We start from the raw sequence: 23,563 nt of genomic DNA on the forward strand, positions 1-23,563 counted from the left end.
CTCAGGAAACAGGCTAGACTGCCTGCCCAGGCATCAGGGAGAAATGCTGGACACAGCACCAAAATAGCTTGCATAGTTTTGTAGAAGGTCAGGCAACCTATCTGACAGCAAAACAGTGCAGGGGAGGCAGTGTTAACCACATGACAGCTCATGGATGCACTGCGATGGACTCGAAGGTCTCAACACATTCAAAGAGAGACGCGCACTTACACCTGTACCCACAGCATCTTCCGGATGGCAGTTGTTATGAAGGTGAAAGCCCAGGGGCCCCTCAGCATATACAGCATACAGCCAGGAAGGTGATACACATACCACCTGAGAGGCAGTACTCATGTTCCCACCCAACAGTAGAAGATGCCGGCCTGTAATCAGTTGGCTAGGCCCTGTAGGTCTGCACCTTCTACCAGTCATGCTAGCACAGAGTGACAAAGTCCACCCACAGCTGTCAGGCTGCAGTCTCATCGTTTAAGTCTTCAGATAGGCAGCAAGCAGCACATCACAGTTTACCAGCAGTGCTAACTTGCATCTAATGAAACTGCCATTCAATTGGGATTGGTGATGCAGATGGAATGATCAGACACAGTGAGGATGAGCTGTCCAAAACAAGGGTATTTAAAGCCAAAATGTCATTGTAGCAGGTTAGGTGGCCACTTGACCACATTTAAACAGAGGTGTCAATGATCCTCTCTGCAACATGATGTCTCAAGTACAGACAGTTTTCCCTGCCTCTGCACTTCTCATCAGTACTGGCATGCCTTGGTGTGGTGGAGCTCGGATACTGCACATTATTACTCCATATTGTATAGTTTTCAGAATGACATTCTGGGTGCCATCATACTGTGCCATTTACACTCCTTGTTATAGCTGTGTGTGCTGTGTAGCAATGAGGTACAGGCATTGCTCTGCTTTTGCAATACTGGCAATCTTCATGAGCTCTAGTTACAGTTGCGACACATGGTATGTGTCAATATGGTGATGGTATAAGTTGGACTTGTTTCTTTCACCATCTGTGTCGAGCAATGGCTTCAAAAATTTATTAGTGCACATGGATACAGGGTGTCTGTGCAGCAATACCAATTACCCAAGTATGTGAAATGAATTGATGGGCATGAAGATGGTCACAGATACATAGACAGTTTATCTTGAACACATTAGAAAACACCAATACATCCTTGCATAGCGCTCTCACACATCATGTGAATTTTGCTACCTTATTACTCTCTATGGGTCTAATGAAATGTTGTGTTGTGAGGACTGCCCATTGCAAGTCTTTTTAATTGACGCTACTTCAGTAACTTGATTATGATGGGGATGATATGATGATGAAGACAACACAACACCCAATCTCTGAACAGAGAAAATTTTTGACCCAGTCGGAAATAGAACACAGGCCCCTCACGTGACATTCTGCCACCCTGATCACTCAGCTATGGAGGCAAATAGGGCTGTATTGATGCCTACCTTTATTAATCTTTTGTGTGCCTGATACCACTGTAGCTGATTGCTGCTCACCCAAACGCCTGACATTGAATATTTACATGCTGAACAAGTAACCTGGTAATTCTAATCAAATGATTTAGTAAAACTGTGTAAAATCAAAGTCAGTGCAAGTAGTTGGGAATACTGAATATGAATGCTAGGTCTTAAACAGTGAGCCACCTCATCTGGCTGTAGTACATATAAATAAAGGATCACTACATCACAGTAAGTGGTACAGCAGACCATCACAGGAAAAAAAATGTACATGGCTACTGTCTACATTTTCCAAACGCCATCTTGGAAAATAAGGAAGGTCCTTTGGAGTTGACCTAACAACATGTGCATTTTAGTATGTAACTTATTACTTTTATCTTAAGACTGCCTCAGTAGTATGTAGTATTACAAACATTGTAATAGGAAATGTTGCATATAAAAAAAAAAACAAATAAAAGAACAGTAAATCATTTGTAAGTCTGTGTAGTGGTGTTGTGTGTCTACATATTGTTTTATTATGAAAAGAGTCACTTAATCTGTTCACCACTGACAAACCCCTGAATGGAGCATTATTCTTTACCACCCGCATCAGTTGCAAGGAAGTCCTCAATCAATGAGATGGTAGGTTTTATAATAATATTATCAAGAATTTAAATAATGCCTATGGCTTCTTTTACATGGAACTTCTGTGATTTCTGCTGACAACTCAGCAGTTACTAATGATAGTAATTTAAAAGCCTCATTTGTTTTGTGTTGTATTACTCCTTTTCATTGTCACTGGATAGATAATAAAATGCCCCTGAAAGCCTTCAGGTGATAGTGACTGGTGAATTCCATCCCATCATGTTCTGAATCACATTTCAAATGCCAATGTCTGTACTGCTAGAAGGAAGGAAGATTAGGGTTTCATGTACCATCAACAACATGGTCAATAAAGATGGAGCACATGCTCAGATAATGGAAGGAAATTGGTCACATGTTTTTCAAAAGAACCATCACAGCATTTATCTTAGTTGAGTTACGGAAATAACTGCAGATTTGCCAGATGTGGATTTTGGCCACCATTCTCCCAAATGAAAATCCAACGTCTTGTGACTGTACCAACTCACTCAGTCTGTGTTGTTAATTAACAGCTACACATATCACTCATTGCTAACACATAGGCTATCTTCACAAACACTTATGCAAATCACACTTGTGAGTAAATGCTGGTCAGTGACAGCCACAATGGCTGCATACAATTTATTTGATATTTGGTAGTAGTTATACAGAGGTACTAGTTACCAGCAGTTGATCACACATACTTTCAGTATCTACTGCATCCTCAAGGGGCATTTTATGTTAACTCTAAATTCTTCAATGGCCTACTTAATGCTGAAAAATGAACATGTGTGCCATCTCAGAACATCTGCCTATTGTGATCTTGCTTCCAATGTTCCAACTGAATAGCAACACAGTGCCAGAAAAATGTCTTGCAGCCATTCCTATTGTTTTCACTTTTTGCCAGACTATAAAATCATTTTAATGCACCTGCCAACATTCCATAGAGGGAAGTAAGTAAGTGGTATAATTTTCAGTATACTGCATTTCTGTGTTTGTTAACACATTATTCATTGTATTTTATGTTGCAATCTTTTATGTTTTGTTAAATCTTCTTAAATCTGTCAAATCTAAATGCCCCACAAATCTGGATACTTTTTCTTTTTCTTTTTTGTGTCCAGGCAGTGTATTTATTTCTATGTACATTAAAATACAAAAATTCCGGGCAGAAAAAGTATTTAAAATTGAGGAAAGATAATCATCATGTATTCCTGATTGGTTGTGTATGCAAAAAAATACTCTAGGTGATCAAAAGTACCTGAACACCTGGCTGAAAATGACTTACAAGTCATGCTGGAATTCAATATGGTGATGGCCCACCCCTAGTTTTGATGACAGCTTTCACTCTCGCAGGCATACATTTAATCAGGTGCTGGAAGGTTTTTTGGGGAATGGCAGCTCATTCTTCATGGAGTGCTGCACTGAGGAGAGGTATCAATGTCTGTCAGTGAGGCCTGGCATGAAGTCAGCATTCCAAAACATCCCAAAGGTGTTCTATAGGATTCAGGTCAGGACTCTGTTCAGGCCAGTTCATTACAGGGATTTTATTGTCATGTAACCACTTTGCCACAGGCTGTTCGTTATGAACAGACGCTCAATCATGTTGAAAGATGCAATTGCCATCCCCAAATTGATCTTCAACAGTGGGAAGTGAGAAGGTGCTTAAACATCTATGTAGGCTTGTGCTGTGATAGTGCCATGCAAAACAATAAGGGGTGAAAGCCCCCTCCATGAAAAACATGACCACATCACACCCTAATACCACCGCCTCCAGATTTTACTGTTGGCACTACAGATGTTGGCAGATGACGTTCACCAGGCATTCGCCATACCCACACCCTTCCATCAGATCGCCACATTGTGCACCATGATTCTCACTCCACACATCGTTTTTCCAATGTTCAATCATCCAATGTTTACGCTCTTTACACCAAGCGAGGTGTTGATAGGCATTTACCGGCTTGATGTGTGGCTTATGAGCAGCTGCTTGACCATGTAATCAAAGTTTTCTCACCTCCTGCCTAACTGTCTTAGTAATTGCAGTGCATCCTGATGCAGTTTGGAATTCCTGTGTGGTGGTCTGCATAGATGTCTGCCTATTACACATTACGACCCTCTTCAACTGTCGGCGGTCTCTGTCAGTCTGTCAGTCAACAGACGAGGTCGGCATGTACACTTTTGTGCTGTGCGTGTCCCTTCCTATTTCCACTTCACTATCACATCAGAAACAGTGGACCTAGGGATGTTTAGGAGTGTGGAAATCTCGTGTACAGACAAATGACACAAGTGACACCCAATCACCTGACCACATTCAAAGTCCGCGAGTTCCGCAGAGTGCCCCATTCTGCTCTCTCACAATATCTAATGACTACCTAGGTCGCTGATATGGAGTACCTGGCAGTAGGTGGCAGCAAAATGCACCTAATATGAAAAACATATGTTTCTGGGGGTGTCAGGATACTTTTGACCATGTAGTGTACATGTCAGCATTGAACATTACTTTCTTTCAAGCTACTGACATTTTATATTTTAAGTATATACACCCCTACACTTACTCATGGCCATGCTTGGTTAACTTGTGTGTCAGTGTGTGTCACAGTCTGCATCTACATCCAAAAGGTGCAAACCAATGTTTCATATGTTGAAATTTCTGCACTTTCCAATTGCATATGAAGACAGGAAGAATGACTACTTAAGTGTTCTGTGTGCACTAAAATTAATCTAAATTTGCCTTTTCAATTCCCATGGGAGCAATATATAGGGGGCGGTAGTACATTCATACATTCCTCACTAAAGTGGGCTTTCATAGGAGTGTGTGTACTAAAAGAAGTGCAATAGTTCAGAAGTTAGTAATGTGTCTACATTCTACAGTCTATACTCTTAGGTGTTTCTATGCACCACAATTCATTCAGCTATAGGTGAGTCATTGTCTTTTCTAATTTTCTATTATAATTTCATACACAATACACAAAATTTTCTAACGTAAGTTTGATATATATTTCTTTATGATTACAGAAACAACAGTAATATTATAAAATTAGTTCTACTATAATTGTGAAGGAGTAATATTTTTCATGCAGTAGATTGTATATTAGTCAAATTCTCTTGTCCTTTTTTTATAGGAGGATGACATCAACATTAACGTCCATAATGACACTGGTCAGTGCATCACTGATGGCTGCAGAAATTGAGCCTCCTGAACCTGTCCACAAAGGACTCTACTTTGACCTAGATGTAATCAAACAATCAGGTATAATTCATCCACTGTCTTATTTTTTCACATTAAGTTTCCTATATTGATTTCAAGAGAACAAGTGTAGTTCATCACACACACACACACACGATACTCTGTTTCAAAAGGGAATGCACACATATTACGCTAGTAGGTATCTGAAAAAGCAAAAAGAGAGCTGCTGCTGAGGCAGTATTTAAGGTGCCAGCCCTGAGAATGACAAAAATATCATAATGAGAACCATAGAAAGCCTCTGCAATAAGTTCCAAAACACAAGTTTTGTTATTCAATTGAAACAGTAACACTTTTACTACACATGGTCATCCTTCGAAGGAGACCAAACCTCGATGACGACATTATCAACCTCATTTTCTTGTTTTAGTCACATAGGCCAAATGTGTCAAACCTGTTCAAAAAGGGTTTTGCACCTACTGCATATCTGTGTGTGGGCTTAAATTCAAGGGAAGCAGGAAAATTAAAGAAATGCACAATAGAAATAAAAATTTACTTTACTGTGAGACAATAACAAAACAATAATCCAGATATAGACAGCCATTCAAAACTGCATATCTTTGTACATATTTGGATTTAAAAACTGCTACTTCATATCGTTCAATTCAGTATTGCTCCATCACGAATATTTCAATGTGCTTAGATCCTCTTGGCATGCTGTCTACTTGGTGATTGAGATGTTGTTCCTCAAGCCTGCTCCATTCTTTGGTAACAGCCCTTCTTGGGTCATCTGAGTGAGGAGGTGTATGGGAGTGGTAGACTGAGAGACATCACATAATGGCTTCAAACCGAGAAGCATGTCACACTACTTCAGCGCCCACACCAAATTACATGAAGTTTGACTAAATAGACAATAATGTGAACCTTACAAATCCAACAACTTCTTCAACACTTTATTTAGAAACTATAAATTGCAGAACTCTAGGACAAAATCAAAATGAATCTAGTTACAAGAGAACTTAAATAACTTAATAAAATAGGAAATGCAGGGGCTATTGGAAGAACAACAAAAAGGCAGAGATAAAATATACTGTACTTAAAATGTGGCCATGTGTTCTACTACAGAGAAAAAAAGCAGGGAAAGTTCAGCTATAGAATTTACTGTTGATCAGAAAATTAACAACAACATTACAGACACTGAAGGAATGACAGGCAATAGCAGCACTTGTTTTGAAAAATTGTTTCCATGGAAATAATTAAAATCACTGCATCAATCTGCTCACAGTCTGATAAGAAGGTAGAAGATCTCACTAGAAAGTTTTAGACATGGAATAATAACATGATATTGAACTACAAGATGATTTTAATGTGAAAGTAGCACAAAATTAAAAAATAATAACTCAGTGTTGAACTTTGGATATGATTCCAGAAATCACATAGGTCATATATCAGTAGAATTTCTGAGAAGAGTAATATGTTCCCCCTCAACACATACTCCCAGACTTCCAGACAAGAACAAATAGAAAATGGAATTGGCAAGGTACTTGGCAACATACAACTGGAACTAAAAATGAAATTCTCTATGTTTTACCAAAGAATTAAAAAAACCTGTAGTAATACACCATTTTTGAATGGAAAGTGTTCATAGACACATAATGTGCAGAGTAAAAATAGATATAAAACTAGAAGAAAGCAGGTGCATCAGGCATGACCAAAGAAATGTAGATTTTGAGAATTTATTTAATAAGAAGTTGGTACACAGGTTAAATTGCACAACACAAGCAGCATCTTAGAAAATGAAGACAGCAGAGACATAGAAGAAGCGTATAATTATTTAATAAACAGCTACAGAGCTTGCAAGTGTGAAAAATGTGCAAGATAACAGAAACAAGGTAGTTAGTAAAGAGAAGGGAAGAGTTTCATCAAATGTTAAAGAGAATTGTGACCTATAGATTCTATGGAGTGTGCTGACTTACACAAAACTACTTGGAAGTGCCTTTGAGAGGATGTAAGTTAAAATCACTGACTCCAAAGTTCAATCAATTCTTCTTAGTAGTGGCCATAACCAGAAGTGCAGAAAAAGGACCATCAAAATCAGAAACTTAAGTTTTCCAGATCACGTGCCAACAGCATGACATCTGAACCGTAGCCTACAACTGACACCCATGGATGAAGTAGATGACTCGACATTGCAGGGGTACTGTTTCATCAACACATGGTGGAGTTTTACTTTTATTTGACTGCAAGGTCATGGCAAGTCAGTGGGTTTTCCAGGAGTTCAGTTCCACTTGTAAGTTCAGTATGTAACAGGTGACCACAGACATGTTTTGAGGAGACTTAAACATAAGTGTTAGTTCTCACCTGATTGATACGGGTAGTACGGGTGTCAAAAACAAGAGGTGTGGCTCATTGTCTAGCAGTTCACTAAACTCTCACTAATCCGGCCTTCAGTAGTCTGGCCCCTCAGTAATCTGCTCCACATTCAGTTCTAGTCACTCAAGCAGAAATGATGCATACAATAATGAATGCTCGTGTGCAACAATGTTGTTAGTTAATTACAATGTTAAACAATGCTATACATGTTTGAAATTGTGGCTTTCTTTATGGTTCAGTATAATGACTTTTAAAAGGAAACACATTATGTTAGGTCTCAAGTAGAAACTTGAAAATAGAGATAAGCTGAACTGAGTTTCTTCACAGGCAGAGTGCAATGTTGTATGAGGAACTAATTATGACCAAAATTTAACAAATAAAGAGATAATCAAAAGCATACTGGAAAATTATGATGAAAGTGATGAATAAGAGGAATAGGAGGAGAGAACATGAAGATACCTCACAGTGCTTGTGCTGAAGCTGCAGACATCCTCTTGGAGTACATTAAGCAACAATCAGAATCATGCAGTATTGATGTAATGCTTGAAAAGCCGTTTGTAATAGAGCATACTGTTCTCATCTATCATCATCAAGATAACTAAAAATTTGGGACATGTTTCATAGCTAGTAATGCTACTTTATATGTACATACTCAAGGACTAAGTTTTCTGTGAAAATGAATGCATCTTTAGATTTAATAAAATACAATCCTTACATGTTTACATTAAATTTAAGACTCTCTCAATAACCCAGCACTTCTGCTAATCCAGCACCCAAATGTACCAGAAATGTCCTCCTCAGCAAGAGTCTAGTGTATATAAGCTGTTAATCATGAGCAGTGACTCAGGAGGTGAAGCTAAACGGGGCCGTTGTGAGTCCTTGTGAGGCTTCCATAGACTTACTCACTCCACCTGAGCCCCGTACTCCTACCTTCTACCTATTACCCAAAATCCACAAAGAGAACCATCCTGGCCGTCCCATTGTAGCAGGCTTCAAAGCCCCAACAGAACGTATCTCAGCTCTGGTAGACCAACACCTCCAACCTATCACCTGCACACTCCCATCCTACATCAAAGACACAAACCACTTCCTAGAACGCCTCAAATCCATTCCCACTCCTCTCCCACCTGAAACCTTTCTTGTCACCATAGATGCTACATCCCTTTACACAAACATCCCACATACCCATGGTCTCTCTGCCCTTGAGCACTACCTCTCCCAACGCCCACCCAAAGATCTTCCAAAAACCTCGTTCCTTATCACGCTTACCAACTTCATCCTAACCCATAATTACTTCACTTTTGAAGACCAGACCTACAAACAAATCAGGGGAACGGCCATGGGAACCAGGATGGCTCCGTCCTATGCTAACCTCTTCATGGGCCGCATGTAGGAGTCTTTCCTGAAGACCCAACAGCTGCTTCCCCTGGCCTGGTATAGGTTTATAGATGACATCTTTGTGGTCTGGACTCATGGTGAAGAAACACTCCTTAATTTCCTCCATAACCTCAACTCCTTTTCGAATCTGAATTTCACCTGGTCCTTCTCCAAAACCCAAGCCACCTTTCTGGATGTTGACCTTCACCTTGTTGAAGCTCACATCCACACCTCTGTCCATATCAGACCCACAAACAAACAACAGTACCTTCACTTTGATAGCTGCCATCCATTCCACATCAAACGTTCCCTTCCCTACAGCCTAGGTATTCGTGGCAAACGTATCTGCTCCAGTGATGAATCCCTCAACAATTACACCAATAACCTGACCAGTGCTTTTCTCTCCCGCAACTATCCTGCAGACCTTGTCCGCAAACAGATCTCCCGAGCAATACATTCCTCCCCATCCAACAACAATGTTCCTACCCCCAGACCACACAGAAGCATCCCCCTTGTCACCCAATATTATCCTGGCCTTGAATACATCAACAAATTACTCCGCCAGGGATATGACTTTCTCAAGTCAACCCCTGAAATGAGATCATCCCTTGACAAAATTCTCCCCACTCCACCCAGAGTTGCCTTTCGTCGGCTCCCTAACCTCCATAACATCCTTGTTAAACCCTACAATATTCCCAGACTACCTTCTCTACCCAGCAGTTCCTACCCCTGTAACTGACCCCGCTGCAAAACCTGCCCCATGCATCCCCCCACAACCACCTACTCCAGCCCCGCTACTGGTAAAACATACACAATTCAAGGCAGGGCCACATGTGAAACTACACATGTCATTTATCAACTGACATGCCTGCACTGCACAGCCTTTTACATTGGTATGACAACAGCTAAACTGGCTGAGCGCATGAACCGACACAGACGAACTGTCTGCCTAGGAGATGTCCAATACCCAGTAGCAGAGCATGCCCTCCAGCATAATTCTAGGGACCTAGGAACCTGCTACACCGTATGTGCCATTTGGCTTCTCTCACCCAACACCAGTCCCTCTGAACTGCGGAGATGGGAACTTGCACTCCAACACATCCTTCCATCCCGCCATCCCCTGGACTGAACCTATGTTAAACAACCTCACTCCCATTTACTCTTCAGTCTTCTCCTCTTTCCCTTTCGTCTTTAGCCATTCACGCATCTTTTCATCCTACATAGCTGTGTTTATCTTTATACTGTATACCTTTTTACTTCTGTAAGCATCGTCTGTGGTTTGAAGCTGGCACAGTACTTACAGTAGAATATCTTTCGCTTCCCCCTGACAACAATGCCTCCATCCTTGCTACCCTCCCTGTTTTCCTTTCCCTGTTGCTTCATAACCTGGGTTGTGAGTAACTGAATCCACTTTCCCTTCTTCCCTTTCTTTCCCCTCTCTCCTCCCTGATGAAGGAACATTTGTTCCGAAAGCTAGGAACATAAATTTTCGGTTCTTTTTTTTGTGTATCTATCGGCTGTACTGAGCTGAGGTAAGTACTGGCCAGCCCCTCTATCTCTTTGTTAGTATTTGATTCACATCTTTATATGAGATTTTCCATTAATCATTTAGACTTAATTAACTTGCTTTCTTGACAAAGCAAACAAGGCATAAAATTTGACTAATGCATGTATTTCATTGTAGTCTCACAAAACAAAACATGGAAAGATCTTGAAGGTCAAACATTTTACATACTACTGTTATTTTCCAATCTGAAGTCTACCTACTGTAATTTAAAACATGCAACATGCATTGTGCACACTTTTCAGGTTTCTGAGACTAAAATATGGTTACTCATATTTGAATGAATTTGTATCTTTTGTTAAGAAAATCATGAAAACAAAAAATTGCAATGAATTAATGAAGCATGTCAGAATCACAGGACTTTCTCCACCAATAACTACTCTATTTTTAATGTTTAACCCAAATAAGTTCCTTTAGCACCTTCTGTATCAATGCTAGATGGAGAACTTGGTTAAAAGCAGCTTGCTTACCTGCAGCTATGTTTAAGACTACATGCAATTTTTGAATGTTTTGCCAAACTACTCTACTGATGGTAAAGAAAAGAACTCATTGGAGGGAAAAAAGAACTAGAAAGTAAATTTCACATTGGACACGGGCAAACTTTCCTTACAATACTGAACCATTCTGAGGGATGTGAAAATGTAGCAGTGGACAACATCTGGAAACAGAAGCTCAACAATTACTCAGCCAAAAATATTGATGTGCTAGATGTTGCAGTGGACAATAACCTACATTACCATTTAAAAACAAATATACACCTCACCTTGTTTGTTTGGTGTTGAACATTCATTCACATGTACAAATACTTTCAAATTATTAGAGATGTAGCCTCAGATAGCATTTAAATACTGAAAATTCACTGTTAACAGCAGTTTGCTAGATGACTGGCTGGAATAAGTTACTGTGTTCACCAATGAGCTTTAGAAGTAATGCACTTCAGGTTCAAATTGTTAATTTTCTTGTAAACATTCAAGTGTGACCATGTCCAACAACAAAATGGTGATGTAACAGCAGCACAGACACATCTCATCCGTACAAAATCAGCAACTGTACTAATGCATCTATCCACAAGTTTCATTAAGTACATGACTGCTGTGGGCTATTTCCTAAGCTGCTCAGTTTCAAGACCAAAAGCCAATTTTCTAATTAAACATATGTGGAACATTAAAGTATGCTAATCACCATATGTGTAAATTGGTGCAGTGCTTTATACTGTGCACCTCCTGATGCTTTCATGGGATATGTTTAACATAATAGATTTAACACAAAATCTGCTATTGTAAGAAATATGTAAACCAGTTTTGCAATGAATAACTGCTTCTGACTAATGGCCATCAATGCATACAAAGCAGTGCTTTCAGTAATGTGCTAAAGTGTAATAAATTAAGCCTAAATGAGCAGTTTGGAATACTTGTATCACTGTATGACCATTGCTCCATTGTGCAAACACACACACTATGAAGGGGTACACATACTGGGAAATGATTTTAAGAATTCTTCTTCTTCTTCTGTAGTGGTCAATCCAAGGATTGGTTTGCAACAGCTACAATGGTAGCTTGTCTCCATTCTGTGCGTCTTTCAGCTTTTCTCTTCATTTCTTTATAGGTATTACATCCCACATCTTTCACGATTTGATCCATGTACCTTAGTCGTGGTCTTCCTCATGGTCGTTTTCCCTCGTCATATCCCTCTATGATTGTGTTCAGGAGTCCTTTATGTCTTAATAGATGGCCTATAAATTGCACTCTTCTTTTAACAATGAAGCTCCAGAAGCTTCTCTTCTCACCTGCTCTTTCCAGAACCACTTTGTTTGTGACCTTGTCGATATATTTTATTTTGAGCATGCGTCTATAGCACCACATTTCAAATGAATTTAGCTTCTGGTCTTCCTCTGTCCCGAGAGTCCATGTTTCACACCCATAGCATGCCACACTCCACACATATGATTTCAAAAATCTTTTCCTGATTTCAAGGCCGATGCTCTTAGATGTTAATATGTTTTTCTTCTTGTTAAAAGCAACATTTACTTGAACTGTTATACTTCTCACTTCTGCCTTGCTCCTTCCATCCCTGGTAATATTACTTCTCAGATAAGTAAATTTATCAACTTGTTCAAGTAGTTAATTGCCTGAATTATGTAGTCTTAAAATAGAATCTTACAACTGTGCTCAAAAAACTGGTACACATACATATCTGTGAGAGCGGGAGCATTATCTTGGTGGAGCAATCAGATCCTCTTCTGCCAAATTTGCAGAGTCCAGCTCCATGAGAATCCAGATAACTCTATGACATGTTCAATTGTCTGTCGTCAGACTTCAAGACCAAATTCACAAATTTTTCTCAAAATATTTTGTCTATTTGGACAGTTGATGGATGTGCAGAATGACACTTCTCATCAGTCAACATGTCACCATTTTTGAGACAAGAAAACTGCTTTGAGACTTGAGTTTTTCCCATACGATTAGCTTTTTTAAGCTGTTTTAATCACAACAGTTTCTGCAGTTTCTTCCCTGAGCAGGAAACAAAACTTCATAGCTGCATGCTGTTTACTTACACTTGCCATTATAATAAATAAATAATTAATTTAATCAGTCTTCTGACTGGTTTGATGCAGCCACACCATGAATTTCTCTCCTGTATCAACCTTTTTCATTTCAGCATATCAGTTGCAACCAGTGTTCTCAATTATTTGCTGGAGCAACCAATGTTCTCAATTATTTTATGGGTGTATTACAATCTCTCTATTCCTCTACAGTTTTTACCATCTACAGCTCCCTGGAAGTTATTCCCTTATGTCTTAACAAATGTCCTATCACCCTGTCCCTTCTTCTTGTCAGTGTTTCCCATATATTCCTTTCCTTGATGATAGTGCAGGGAATGTTGACAGGTGAGGAGCAAGTAAAATACAATGTTTACTGTGGATGCTTTTCTAAAAAAAAATAGTGTTTAACATCTAAGAGTTTATATAAAAATAAAATATATCTGTAAGGAAGGTTGACATAGCAACATATGCAACATATCAAGTATGTATAGAGGTTTTTTTTTTACTTTGTGTCTATGTATGTGTGTTATTATATCTAAAAACAAAGATGATGTGACTTACCAAACGAAAGTGCTGGCAGGTTGATAGACACACAAACAAACACAAACATACACACAAAATTCAAGCTTTCGCAACCAACGGTTGCTTCATCAGGAAAGAGGGAAGGAGAGGGAAAGACGAAAGGATGTGGGTATTAAGGGAGAGGGTAAGGAGTCATTCCAATCCTGGGAGCGGAAAGACTTACCTTAGGGGGAAAAAAGGACAGGTATACACTCGCACACACACACATATCCATCCGCACATACACAGACAACATACACATTACCAGCCAAAATGTCTGCTTTGTCTCTTGGCCAGGAATATCCATTTTGCCAGGGCTAGTTTGCCTGTTACATCCTCCTTGCTCTGTCCATCAAATGCTATTTTGCTCCCTAGGTACCATTTGTCTACTTTGTGATCCCGAGTTTCGATGCTAAGTTTCTCCGTGTTCTGTTAGGTTTCTCAAGGTTCTCATTTCTGCTACTTTCATTACTATTATCTTTCTCTGATTTACTCTCAATCCATATTCTCTCTTCATTAGACTGTTCATTCTATTCAACAGATCCTGTAATTCTTCTTCACTTTCACTGAGGATAGGAATGTCAGAAAATCTTATCAATGATATCCTACCACCTCGAATTTTAATACTACTGTTGAGCTTCAACTCATTTGTCTTTTGTATCCATATCTTTCTTTTGTATCCATATTCTATCACTAAATACCTTCTTTCTATTCCAGATAGAGAACCTACTTCAAGTGATGACCCAATCCTGGGCTTGATGTTCACTCATTTTGTAACACATGTGCATTACAACATAAAGATTCCACAGTCACCTTTCTATTTGATCTCATGTACGCAGTATTTTGTAAATACAATTTCTCAATATTTTCATAAAAACATTTTCCCTTCAATTACATCAAAAAAAATCTCTTTTAAGCATAAAAATACATGTAAAGAATAGTGCCAATAAGAGGTGGCCAGATTGGAGGTTTCATTTTTCTATAGGAGGCAGAAGGCATTTTTTTGTAATTTTTCTTTGCTCCTTGCACCCTTATGAGAAAATCTTATCTTATGGACGTCTTTCATAGGAAATTTAATGTAATTTCACATGGGAAAGGTGTTTTTGTGATAACATACACATTTTTTGAACTGTAGAGGGTGGGATTTGGCATTTCTGGCATTTTCGCGGAAGGGCCAAAAAAAATCACTGCTTGTCAGCACTCTGTAGCACCATTACCAATCGACAGAAAATCAAACCTCACTAACAGTTTTATAGGAAATCTTGTGTACTTTAACTTTGTACACACTGATCATCTTTGAAAAACACTTAATTTTGTAGGTGTAAACAAAAAACTGAAAAAAGTGTGATAATTTTGAGGCTTTTTGTATTTTTTTATTGTGAAGTAAATCTCCTAGAAGGTAGCAAACATGAAATTCAGATTAATCACACCAAAAAAAACATATAGAGCCTCTGCAAAAAACACTTCTGCAGTTTTGTTACGGGAAAACCACCATTTGACTGTGCTAATGTTTGAAAAGGGTTTCTCATTATTCTGCTGTGTTCAAAGGTTTCAATTCTTTAAAAAGTGGAAATAATGTTAAACAGTATGTCACTAGAAGTAATTTGCTTAGTTCTGTTTATATAGCTGTATTTCACTACTACATACTTTAGTCTGGCATTGACAGAATAACCTGTGAAGTGATCTCCCAATTTTCATATTGCTGCTGTTATCCAGATGCCTCTGATAACAAGTATGTATGTGTGACTAGTAGTATCTTAGGCAATGCTCCCATTGGTCTGCAGAGTGGGGTAAAATGATTTTATGAAACAAAGAGTAACAGTGAATGATGTGGAATTCAGTGGGGTAAATGTGAATTGGGTGTTACTTGTGAAAAGTGTGTATCCAGGTTTATTATGCTGAAGATGAAATATGGCAGATGTTGTGGGGTTACTTGAGATTATGACTACTTTTCTATGTGTACACTCAAGTCGTTCATTACAGCTGATGACAAAAGGCACTTCAATGTTTGTGAATGCATTATAGATAATAGCATACTTCATGCAACTATAACAATTTAGAAACATACATTTTGTGTAACAGCAATTTAATGTTCCTGTCCATAACAGAAAGCCCACTACACCATAATGCAAAGAAAACTGGGTATATTTCTAGTCTAGAGTGAACATGTACCCAACCAAACAATTCTGGGTAAGTTTGAGCATCAACAGCATAACAGATCAATTTATTTGAAAACTTGGCAAGAATTAGTTGTGAAGCTTCTTAAAAGTGGAAAGCAGTTTTACATTAACTGTATAAAAACTTAATTGATAGCTTGGTCCAAATATTTAATGCTATAACAGCAGCAAATATAGGATATATGTGCTATTACTTACATGATTGGTATTTCAAAGAGAATAGCAATGGTTACATATGCAACAACACCCTTCCTCTCGATTTTTCTCTCTCTTTCACTCTGTGCACTTACCAGTGGAATATTGCACAAATGTAGATCACACTGCAAATTCAAAAACCAGCTGAGTGCAGAACATGAACAGCATTTCACGGTCTAGAAAGTGAGGGATGACAAGGATAGGCAAAGTGTCCTTGAAATCATCTATAGAAACATAACTAGTAAAGCAACCTGCTACTGTTTTCTCTACTATTCATGTGCAAACAGGTGTGAAAAGTACCAATGGAAATATCATGGAAAAAGCAAAGGTAACCATTGAACATGTAGTTGAGTCACTGAGAGGTAGACAGATATGTAAATAAGATAATGCAGCTAAGATTTCAAACAATATCCTCCCTTAGGGTTAAAAAAGAAAAGAAAAAATCAAATGTACAGCAGCACTATGATCTGACTGACAGACTTCTTTTTTTATTTTTATTTTTTATTACATTGTGAAAAAAGGTTGTAATGTTATGCACGACAAATATAAATGTTTTATTTCACCTTTGAGCATATTTGCATGAAATCAATGTCATCAAAGTTGCAAATATTACAAAATATCAAACAAATATTTCAAATATCATCAGTAAGTAGACACACTGATTGGTGAGTGTCAATATTCCACAGCTGCCTACATAACGTCTCATACGTAACACCATAGATCAACCTCACAATTTGTTTTTTGTAGTTTAAAAACTTTTTCCACTTTTGCACCATATACCGAGGATAATTATTACTTATTGGCTCAGAAGGTATCAATACATGAAATAGTACAACATTATTATTTTCCCGTCAACATAGTGTGAATAGAGCAGATGATCAACATGTTCATTCTATTTTAATTTATTATCCATTTGTATTCCTAGAAATCTTACATGTGACATTTTGTTTATTTTCTGACCATCCATATGTATTTCAAGAGCTTGTATCTTGTTATTTTCTGCCTGAAATTGCATTAAATTTCTTTTTTAAATATTTAATGATAGACTAGTGGCTGTGAACTATTTGTATACTTGTGCTATTGTTCCAGTTGTAATCTACATTGAGGAATTCATGCCCTTCTTCAAGGTACTTGCATCATCAGCAAACAAAGCTATATTTGAATTGTTATTTACAGATACTGATAAATCATTAATGTAGACTAAGAAGATCAGTGGTTCAAAGATCGAGCCTTGAGGAACACCTTATTTAATGGTTCCCCACTCTGATTTTATTGATTTACCTGCACTTGCTAAGGCAACTGTTTGTTTCCTGTTAAGTAAGAAGGATTCTAGCCAAGCTAGTGGTTGGTCTTTGATACTCATTTAAAAAGGGTACAATGAAATATGGTATGCCACAAGGGTAAAAATTGCATCTAATCCTCATCTTTTGTACGTAGATGACCTGAATGAAACAGTTCATGCCAAACAGGAAACATTATTTGATGAAGACACCAGTATTGTTGTTACATGGTTAAACCGAAAAGACCTTCAGTCAACTGCAGGCATACGATTGCTGGAGGTAATACAGTGGTTGGACAGAAGTAAACTTCTAATAAACATAGAAAAAATAGCAGCCATGAACTTTCATAGATCCCATCCTAAGAACAAAATGACCACTCATTGAAAATAAATAACGAAAGTTTAAAATTGGTTAATTATGTGAAAGTTCAAGCAATACATCCATAGAAGATTTAAAATGGAACACACACATTAATGTTTTTACACCTAAAGTGTCATCAATCTGTTATATACAATGAATACAAAGATACAGAAATGCAGGCATCTCATCATAACATTCCAGGGGAATTCACATTGATTGTTCATGTTTTCAAAACCCAAAAACAAGCAGTCAGAATCATATGCAACATAAAGAGACAAGATTTGTGTCCCACTCTCTTCCTGACATTAAGGATACAGGGTACTTATAAATGGTGGAAAAATCGAAATCTTTTTTATGACTTTATTATGTTCTATCGTCTTTCCTAATTACATTGATATATGCACTATAGGGTTTCAAATGAAAAATGACCTATATATACCAAATTTTAAAGTTACGGTCATGTATGCCACCATGCCCCCTTTATTTCTGGTACAGAAAGCAGTATTATTTCAAAAAGAACTGTGAACTTTCTGTTAACAGCGATTATATTTATTTATTTATTTTATTTATCCATCTGTTGACAATAAATATTGTATGGATGTTGTCAAGGGTACATGTAAGCCATTTCAAAGAAATGGGACACAAACAATATATATGTAAAAAAGTACAAAACAAAATAATATAATGAAATTAATATAGCCTATATACATCCCTGCTTGTTATTTTAAATGCATAGTCTGTTTTTCATAAGGCTTTAGTTTTGTCCTCCCTAAACGGCAAGTCCTTATATACACAACACTGCTTAAGTATATATTTACATCACACAACAGCTGTCCTTTAGGTATGTAAAGGTAATGAATGATTAGGTAATGAATGATTAGGTACAGATAGAGTATTTTCCATTTTGGCTTTATAAATATCATCAGAAAAAATTTATTGACGTACATAGTCATTTACAGAATAAAAACATTGTTCTACTAGAAATTTTTTTAAATTTTATTTTACATTTGTTATCATCTTCTAACTGCCTGATGTTGACTGGCGGCAGTGTGTTGTACAGTTTTGCACCGATATGGCTCACATGCCTTTGTGTATTCGTTCTTTTTGTTCGCTGGGGATGGAGTGCTGTGCTATTACGGGTATTGTAGCTATGAAAGTTGGCATTTGTCTGAAAATCTGCAATGTGGGTCTTGACATACAATACACATTTGTATATGTATAATGATGATATAGTAAGTATTCTAAGCTTTTTGAATATGGGTTTGCTGTGTGTGTGGATGACTGTTAGATTTATTCAGATGCCCCTCTTCTGCAACAAAAAAATTTGTTTTAGGCACCCTGTTGTGGACCCCCAAAATATTATTCCGTATGTGGCAAGAGATGGAAAATAGCCAAAATATGCCATTCTGGCATCCTCTGAGGTACAAACATTTGCAATCATTCTGAAGGCAAAACAGGCTGAATTAAGTTTCTGCACAAATTTTATTACGTGGTCATTAAAATTTAGGTTTTCATCCACATGAATCCTCAGCAATTTTGTGGATGTCACTCTGTCGAAGGCTTTGTCACCCCACACCAGATCGAGATTTACATTTTGACATCTTTTCCCAAACTGCATATAATTTGTTTTACTTACATTTAATGTCAACCTGTTCGCATTGAACCAAGAGTGGATGTAATTTAGTACTTTATCAGCAGTTGTTAGTAGCAATTGCTTTGGTGCACTTATTATCACACTAGTATCATCTGCAAATATTATTGCTTTGGCTGCATCATCTGAGGTGTGAAAATCATTTACATAGACAAGAAACAATATGGGCCCTAGGATGCTGCCTTGTGGTACTCCTATTTCTACATTTTTTGCCTCTGATACTGAATTTATTTTGTGGTTGGAGTAAGTTGATGTCAGTCCTACAACCTGTGTTCTGTTTTTTAGGTATGATTCAAACCATTTTTTTCCTATCCCATGTACACCCAACACTTCCATTTTTCTAAAAGAATGTCCTGGTTCACAGTGTCAACAGCTTTGGAGAGGTCTAAATTTACTCCTACTACACTACAATCTTTTTCTAGATGTTTGATTATTTGTTCAGTGTAGCACATTACTGCTGTTTCGGTATTTTTACGTGCTTGGAAGCCATGCTGATTTCTGTTTAGTAAATTATGGTCATTTAGATATTTGTTGATTCAGTGCTTCTTTCTAATATTTTTGAAAATGCTGGGAGGAGAGATATTGGGCGATAGTTTTTTACCTTATACTTGTCGCCGTTTTTAAATAATGGCTTCACTTTTGAAATTTTCAGCCTTTCTGGAAAAGCTCCTTCACTGAATGATAAATTGGCTATGTGTGCAAAGGGCTTTGCGATTTGTGGTGCTGTCCTTGTTATGATTGACACAGGCACCTCATCTATGCCAGCTGACATTTTGGGTTTCAAGCTTTGTATCACTTTCAACACTTCACCCTCATTTGTTGGCTTTACCCTCATCCTACAAGCTGTTTTTGGATATTCAGGTTTTTCTTCGTTTGTAAATTTTAAGCTTAATGAAGTTGTTGCATTTATGAAATAATTGTTAATATAATTTGGCAAATCTTGTTTATTAATATTGACATTTTTTAAATTTTTGAGGCTAATGTCCTGGTTTTCACAACTCTTCCCCATTTCAGTCTTCACAATACCCCATATGGCTTTTGATTTGTTTTCAGACTGTCTTATAAACCTATCATTACTCATGAATTTTGCTTTAGCAATTACTTTTCTATATACCCTCTTGTAATTCCTGACATATTCTATGAATTGTGGGTCTGTGGATGTTTTCATTTTAGAAATTAGTCTCTTTAGAGTTACCCAGGAAGTTTTGATGCAAGCTGTGATCCAAGAACTTGGCTTTGTATTGCCATGTGACCTGATTTTTGACAGTTTTTTTGGAAAACACATTTCAAAATATCCCATGAAAATGGAAGAAAATGTGTTATATGCATCATTTGTATTTGTTAGGGATAGTACTTCTGCCCAAGCCTCATTAGTTAGCATATTTATGAATTCTACACAGTTTTCTGTAGAAAAATTTATTTTATACGTGAAGTGCGTTTTTTTTTTTTTTTTTTTTTTTTTTTTTTCAGTGGCCTTGAAGGAATTTTGAGGATAAGAGCATTGTGGTCTGATAATCCCAAATCTGGTACATTGTATATGTTGGTTACAGTGCAGGTTTCCAGTGTCTGTAAATGATTTACTTTTGTTCTGCTGAAGCAGTTTGTTCATGTGTTACTGAATGTTTGTTGCCCAAGTGCTACATATATTTGCGGAAGTACATATCCTTTAGTATGCAAAAATACGAACTATGCCATGCATCAAGAAATTCAATAAAAGGAAATTCCTTGGTAACCAGTTTACAAACAAAGCAAGCCACACTGTTGAAGTAGCCTATGTATCAGTTCTTCAGGGAAGAAAGTACCACATGACATGCCTCCTGGTGATTCGAGTTTTTGTGTTAACATTGACACTGTTTGTAGTGGATTTGTTGTTATTGATGTGGGCATCTTATCTTCTCTGATAAAGGAAGTGGCAAATTGTAAACAATGTGATGGTGTAGACTACCTGGAAATAACTGAACAGCAAAGTAGCAGGAAGGGTTTAGTGTCAAAATTAGTTGTTCTGTCTAGATCCTGCAATAAATCTACCTCAAAAATGACTTCAAACATTGTGCATAATTCATATGATGTGAATTTGAAGTTAGTGTATGCAATGCACACAATAGGAAAAGCAAAAAAGGCTACTCAAACGTTTTGTGTTTTGATGGACCTTACTCCTCCTCCCAGTAGGTTCAGCGAGTACATAAAAATACTTTTAGGTGCCTTGACGGTTGTGTCTAAAACATCTATGAAATGTGCAGTGGAAGAAACTGTAAATATTTGTGGAACCAGGGACAGTGCTGTTGCTCTTGATGGGACAAGGCAACGTCGAGGACATCATTCCTTGAATGGTGTTGTAAGTCCTGCTACTCTGGAGAACGGAAAAGTTGTTGATGTTGAGTGCTTATCTAAGTACTGCCACACCTGCCATGGTAACACTGAAGGACATATTGAACATCAGTGATCTAAGAATTATGATGGTTACAGTGGAGGTATGGAGTGTGATGGAGGCCTAAAAATATTTCAGAGGTCGGTGCCCGTTCATAATGTTAGATATACAAAGTACCTAGGCAATGGGGCTCTAAAGCTTATGATAAAATTAATGTATTCAATATTTATGGTGATACCTTGGTAACAAAACTGGAGTGTTATGGACATGTGCAAAAGAGGATAGGTGCTAGATTGAGGAAGCTACGAAGAGAAATGAAAGTTGCTATCTGATGGAAAATCTCTGTTTGGAGAAGGCAGATTGACAGAAACTGAAATAGACCTTCTTCAGAGTTATTATGGACTGTCCATTAGATGAACTGCGCCTCTGAATGATGTTACAGCAATGAGAAAAGCTGTATGGGCCACCTACTTTCATAAGTTGTCCACAGATGACCACTCTGTTCATGAACTTTGCCCTAAATGAGCAGATTCTTGGTGAGGCTACCATAAAGCAAAAGAAAGTGGTCAAATATACCATCATAAGCATTCTCTTCCTGAGCCTGTTATGAATGAAATAAAACCAATCTTTAGAGAGCTGAGTGACCCTGTTTTGCTTCATGGGGGCACCCAGAAAACAAATGAAAGTTTCAGCCATTGCCTATGCAAAAGATTGCCCACGAACGTTTTTGTTGGACTAAATACAATAAAAGTTGGTGTAATAGATGCAGTGATATGATTCAATGATGGAGTGATAGGAAGGTTGGAAGTCCTGAGAAATTTAGTCATAAAATATGGCTCTAATACAGAAGATCAATTGCTTGCGTGTGACACACAATGGGTGCATGAAGCTAAAAGATTCACTCTTCATGTTACCAAAGAAGCAAGAAGTGCTAAAAGGAATGCCAAGAGGGAGCTTGAAGATGAAGAAATGCTGCAGGATGAAGACTATGCTTCAGGAATGTTCTGAGGCACAGTTTAATTGGACTAATATCTTCATTCGCAATTTCTCACAAGTTGTATTTTTCAGAATTCAGGCACAAATATTTCCTAAGTTTATAAAGCATTGCTCTATTTTTTTCTGTAACTTACAATAGTACATACTTATGTAGTAGACCTAAACTTTATTTCAGAATCAACTAAATTATAGAAAAATAACATTTTTATTAGGAAAAAAATTACAAAAATGAAAATGTAAGATGTGATATTTTTTTATCCTTGTAATATACACAATAGGTGGAATTAAATAGGTCTAGTACCTTAGCTATCATGTCATGCATATCTGGTAAAAATTTTGTCTCCATCAAATGTATAACATTGGATTAAATGGCGTCTCAATTTGAGGAAGCATTTTGGGAAAAAAATGTATCAATTTCTTTGTAATTTTCTTAAATACTTCTAAGCATATTCAAAATATTTCTAATTTGTTTAGAAAGTGTGCTGCATTACCTGATATCAACAAAAAATCTGTAAAACATATACGTTATAAACAGTGCCTGAAAGAAATAGGTGTTGATTTTTACATAATATTGAGCCGGAAAAGTACACTGTATCTTTAAAAATGCTGAACCTTCCATGCCTGTATGTATCTAAAACAATAATCTTCATGAGAGAATATTTAGGAACCTCCCATGCATATCAGCAAAATAGCTCAGTGTACAGTCAGAGAACAAGAAAGGGCAATAATAGTTATGTCTCCTATGCCAGGACATCAACCTATCATAAAAATGACCTTCATAGAAGCACACATTCATATAACCACCCCCTCCTAACAACTACAAATTATTTAAGGAAGAAAGCTTGTTCAAAAAGAGATGAAG

General features: G+C 37.4%; 1 protein-coding gene across 1 annotated transcript in view; it reads left to right on the forward strand.

Moving 5' to 3' along the window:
- The first annotated feature begins 5,223 nt into the window (after positions 1-5,223).
- Positions 5,224-23,563, forward strand: part of LOC124594571 (zinc metalloproteinase nas-14-like) — an 83,676-nt gene continuing 65,336 nt past the window's right edge. Inside the window, exon 1 of the mRNA XM_047132945.1 lies at positions 5,224-5,323. Within this exon, the coding sequence (XP_046988901.1) occupies positions 5,224-5,323 (100 nt within the window). The remainder of the gene's footprint in view (positions 5,324-23,563) is intronic.

Source organism: Schistocerca americana, chromosome 1, assembly GCF_021461395.2.
Source record: "Schistocerca americana isolate TAMUIC-IGC-003095 chromosome 1, iqSchAmer2.1, whole genome shotgun sequence".
Classification (NCBI taxonomy): Eukaryota; Metazoa; Arthropoda; class Insecta; order Orthoptera; family Acrididae; genus Schistocerca; species Schistocerca americana.